Genomic DNA, 5,400 nt, shown 5'->3' with positions numbered 1-5,400 from the left:
TTTCTGGCAAGTCAAGTTGAGTCGAGTCATTTTAAGCGCACATGGGTGGGTCTGGTTGTAGGAGACATGCAAAGGATGCGAGCTAGTAGGCACCTTGGTTTGTTGTGTACCTTCATTAATCTCCTTCTCTAATCTCTCTTTTTAAATTTACACAACGATGCTTTGATTCAAAATTAGTTGTACACAAAAAAGATGTGCATTGATGTTATAATTTCATTCAGGCGATTGGTTTGAAGTTTCATCGGCTATAAATGTTCAATTTCATGTTCATATTTGGAGCTAATTTGGACGAATTATGTCAAATTCTTTGTGATCGGTCTACCATTGAAATTTTCTTTGACCGGTAGGTTTATCTCGTAGTCTCACACGACTTTCGCCTTGCATGTTTTCTGTTACGATGATCGTAGACGAGTAGACCTAGTCTTCCTCGTGGACTATACATATGCATATATGTGATTTGTTTTGTTGACACTCCTTAATTTCATTCATCCTTTCTAATCATTCCTCTCGGCCTCCTCTTCCATGTCCTATTGCATTCGCACCACCGCTGGCGTCCTTCCTCTTGGCCACCTCTCTCGCATCCTGCAGCACTCGCACCACCACCGTCGTCGTTCATCTCGGCCCTCTGCCCCAGCACCCTCCTATTCGCCCCCCCCCCTCCCCCTGCGACGTCGACGGTAACAAATGGTTCACCATGTCGCCGATATGATTGCTCGTCCGCGACTCTGTGCTCATCGCGTCGGACGCGGCGCCGCGGTCACCGCCCACCGCAGTCGCCGAGGCAATATAGTGTAACTCTATGTGTTATGTGTAACTGTTAACTCTTAATCATATTTGGTGTATGCAATCAAAAACCGTGTAGTTGCATCATTCCGGTCAATACAGGACACCAAACGACATGCCAAAATTGTTCCCCTAATACAAGCAGCAGGCAACCAAACGATGTGAAGATGATAATTTTTTGCCTTTTTTTTCGGCTAGGCCCAACTAAAACAAGCATGCAAAGTGCCCAAAAACAATGCTGCCTAAAGCCAAGGAAAACCAGGTGCACGTCGTCGCCGGAATAATGCTGTTTTTTTCACCGCCGGCTGACGATTGGGTTAAGTCAAACTCTGATGGCTCTTGCTCAGAAGTTGATGCTATATGATCCACAAGTATGGTGCTCAGAGACCACCTTTGGTGCCATCATCTTGGTCTCATGCCTTCGACTGCTCTCTTGTCATGACGTACTAGAATTGTGGAATGTAGCAATCTATACCTATCTCTATTGACTCTGGCTGTCTGCAAGTGGTAAAGATGACTCAGGACTCCACGTTGGACTGGTTCAGAATCCAGATATGCATTCTTGGTGCATGAAACGAGAGAATAGATAAATGGAGGCTTAGGGTTTGAACGTATTACTCATTTTCGTAGATGACAAAATTCTGCAAGCCACTTTTATGGCAAATCATGCTAGAATTCATGATCGGTTGGCTCTGTGCCATACAATGTTGCGGAACTGAGACCGTAACCCTTCCATGGTTTCTCAGACAAACAACAGGTTGATCATCCCAATTCCCAATCTCCATTGTAGACTTTTTTCCTTCTTCTTTACTGAACGAATCTCTGTTCGCACCATGTGCCGCACTGAACGGAGAAAAATGTACACGAAAGGTGCTGGGGACCACAGACTACTCGGTCCGTGTCGATGTCAACCGTGAACTCGCATGCGCGCCAAAAATATCACAGCATGCTCATGTGCCTGGCTGACACCACGTTATTTAGGCTCCATTTTTATTATTTCCTCTGTGATTGGACAAATGTCTCCATCTATTACACATCAACGATAAAGAAAATTAGCGTCTAATTAAAAAACGATAAGGAAATTAGGGTGCCCAAGAAATTGAGAACTCAAAGGCAGCAGCGACGGCCACTGCGCACATGACAATGGAATGGAATCTAAGCACCACACGTCAAAAGCTAGCGCCTCAGCTAACTAAACCAGTGCACGCATTCATCCAAAACGAATCACCGTCGGCGACGGCCACGTCGGGCGCCGGCGACAGCTACTGAGGCACCGCGGCGAGCTGCTGCACCCTCTCGGCCATGCCCTTGACGCTGGCGCCGAGGCGCGCCACGAGCGCCGCCTCGCTCCACCCCTCGCCCTCCACGGCGTCGCACTCGAACGCCCACGAGATCATGCACCCGCCTTCGCCGCCGTCGAGGCCCAGGACGCGGAGCGTGGCCACGTAGCGGCCGAACCCCATGTTGCTGTCGACCACGGCGTAGCGGAGGCGCCGCGCGGCGTGGTCCGCCTCCAGCAGCTCCTCGCGCGCCCACAGCCCCGCGGCGCTCGAGGCCACGTGCCGGACGCAGCCGGGGGCGATCGGCAGCCGGCCGTCGTCGTCCTCCTCGCAGCCGGCTCCCGTGACGACGCGCTCGCACACGTCGATGCCAGGGAGGTAGCGGTGAGCGGAGAAGAAGCTGGCGACGTGCGCCCACGCGGCGCCCGCCGGCGTGCCCGGCAGCGCGGCCTCCACGGCGCCTCGCCACTGCTCCGGCGCCGCAGCTGCCAGCGCCCGCCCTTGCTGCGCACCCGCCTCGCCGACCTCCATTCCCGCTGCCGCGCGCCGCTCGAAGACTTTCCGAACGTGTGCACACGCACGTACGAGTACTACGTACGTGTTTGGCTAGCGATCTGGTAATCAACGATGCACTGATACTGTGTATGGCAACGGCTTATGTATAGTGAGCGCAGCAACGACAACTAAGCTAACGACGTGTCAATGTGCGAATGATAAGAATGTGTACGTGTACTGAGCGATGGCGATTGACAAGGTTGTGAGTGGGTCTGTGAATCATTTTGTTTTCTCAATTACTCTCACCGTTTTCAAAGTCTTTTTAGAGATTTCAACCAGTGACTACTCCCTCCGTCCCAAAAACATGTCCCAATCTTATTTCTTAAATAGATGTATTTAACACTAACTTGATGCTAGATTCATCCATTACATGCACAAGCTTTTTCATACAAAGAAAGTACATGCAAAGCAAAATAAGTAAATCTACCCTCTAAAAAATGTCTACATACATTTGTATATTATAGTCCATTTAAAATATCTAAAAATACTATATTTAGAAACGGAGGAAGTAGATCTCAACTCTGGAATCATGACTGATGGATGCAAGTATGATTGGGTGATTGCTACACTGATTGCCAACAAAAAAAATGTGATGGAATTTTGTGGCCGGGGGTCAAACTAGTAGTATATTTTTGCCAGTCGGTGGTATAACTAGTAAATTCACCAGTTGGGCCACAGCTGCCGGATTATGAGTCGGCCGGCGGCTAAGCCGTCCATCCGGGTAACGCGGAATCATATGCAGAGAGCTGTAGCCCCACTTTGGTTGGTGCACCGTCCCATGTTCGAGATGCAGTCATATGCAGAGAGCTGTGCACGATGCATAGTTTACAGTTAACCGGTGTAAGAGCATCTCTCTAGCACACTCCTTAAAATACGGACCTGCAAATTGAGTTTACAATTTGTAAAATGCCTCGGATACGGGACGAAAACAGCGGCGGCACAACAGAAGTGTAAAATGAACTTATAAACTTTGAAATCAGAGCTTCGTGTCAGAAATCGAACTACTTCACTAGAACTAGCAGCGTTCATACTACTTGATCATCATACATATTTCATACATAGCATATTTGCACAAAGTAGATCGGATGAGCGGCTGAGGCCGTAAACACTACTGCCAAAATTTGGCTCACCGGAGCCATCCAAGTGCGGCGGCGGCGGAGTTCAATCGTCGTCGTTGGAGGAGACGAAGTCGACGTAGATGTCGTCATGCGCCTAGGCTTCGTGGCGCCATGCCTTGAGGTTGGCATCGAAGTCCTGCGCCTTGGCGAGCCCCTGGTCGAGGAGGACGTCATCGAGGTCGGCTAGAGATCGACGGCGCTGCTCCGCCTCCTCCTCCTCCCACGCACTGTGCGCGACAATGGCCCGCTCGAAGCTCTCCGCCTCTGCCATGGGGGGATCCTCCGGCCCGATGACGCCACCACTCGGCCGCACCGGCTCCGCCTCGAGCTCCCTCTTCACCGGGCGAGGCGGCGGGAGCTCCTCCGGCTCCCTTTTCGTCGGCATGAGGAGCGGCACCCCGTCGGAGCTTCTCGCGCCCGAGGACAGACGCGCCTGCCTGCGGTCGTATTCCTCCATCTCGCGGCGGAGGAGAGATGGTGGCGGCTCTAGGCCGCAGCTCGTGTACTTCTTCGCGGGTCGCTTCCTTGCGTCGTCGGCTCTGACACACCGCTTCCGCTCGGGGTCTTCGCTACCGCCAGAGCGGCGGCCCGAGCTCCACATCCCGCGCCACATGCTGGAGTGCGGCGGCGGATTCGAGCTCACCGGCGGCAAGAAATCGAAGAGGGGATTAGGGAATTGCGGCGGCGTGGGGATAGGGTTTTGCCCTGTATACTCGCCGCAAACCCATAGATATACCGCGTGGCGGGGGGCGGTTTGCGGACCAGCGTAAAATCATTTACGGGACGAGCGACTATACTGGTTCTGGCCTGACCCAAAAAAGGGGCAAACCCGTATAGTCGCCGGATTTTTACAGTTTTCACATTTTTAAAGGGTCTACTGGAGATGCTCTAAGAGCATCTACAGCCGGACTTCGCAGATCTGACCTCTTAAAATGACCGGCCATGTCCTAAAAATTTGATTCTACAACCAGATACCTCAAATTAAATGCCTCAAATCAATATTATTACATACAATGTGAAACCTCCATTTTCCCATCTATACACTGATAAGGGATGTATGGAGTCTCGAGAAGAGAGGAGCCGTGGTGCCCCCCCCCCCCTCTTGGACCGCCCGGATCTCATGAGTGAATAGAAAGTTAGATCTACATGGGATCTCACACGAATTGCCCCATCTATCCTCCTGAGGAGAAGTTTGTTTGGTTTCAAACTCCGATTCAAACAGGAGGAGTATGCCATGCTAATGTGCCTTGGATGATCCACATCTTCGGGCCAGGCGCTGATGAGCACATTGAACTATCCATGTGGCTGAGAGCCCTCACAGCTGAGCTCGCCTCGTTTCGCCCTGCCCATGTCCAACGGCCGGTTGCGCTTCCCAGAGTGTTGGTCCGGTCGCCGGCAAGGTAGAGTAGGGAATGGGACTCAAGGCACCGCCATCTTCCATGCCCCACTCTTCCTCGTCGGAGCCCGGAACCCGGATGGTGCCAGTGGACGTCAGATTAGGACAAGCCGGCAACATCCACCACGACGCGGTTGCGGCGCTCGTACTGGTGCACCATACAGGGACCCGGAGAATGCGACTCTGCCTCGCCGACGTCTACCACCGTGAGGGCTGTTGTGGGCTCTCGTGCCCGCTACCTTGCGCGGCGGGCACGCCGTGCAAGTTT

General features: G+C 52.3%; 1 protein-coding gene across 1 annotated transcript; it reads right to left on the bottom strand.

The window, feature by feature from the left end:
* Positions 1 to 1,759: 1,759 nt before the first annotated feature.
* Positions 1,760 to 2,827, bottom strand: LOC125548090. Its single transcript, XM_048711771.1, has one exon. It carries the CDS (start codon positions 2,592 to 2,594, stop codon positions 2,046 to 2,048), a length of 549 nt encoding a protein of 182 aa, XP_048567728.1. The 5' UTR covers positions 2,595 to 2,827; the 3' UTR covers positions 1,760 to 2,045.
* Positions 2,828 to 5,400: the final 2,573 nt, after the last annotated feature.

Source organism: Triticum urartu, chromosome 3, assembly GCF_003073215.2.
Source record: "Triticum urartu cultivar G1812 chromosome 3, Tu2.1, whole genome shotgun sequence".
Lineage (NCBI taxonomy): Eukaryota > Viridiplantae > Streptophyta > Magnoliopsida > Poales > Poaceae > Triticum > Triticum urartu.
This window is presented reverse-complemented; position numbering and strand designations above follow the sequence as displayed.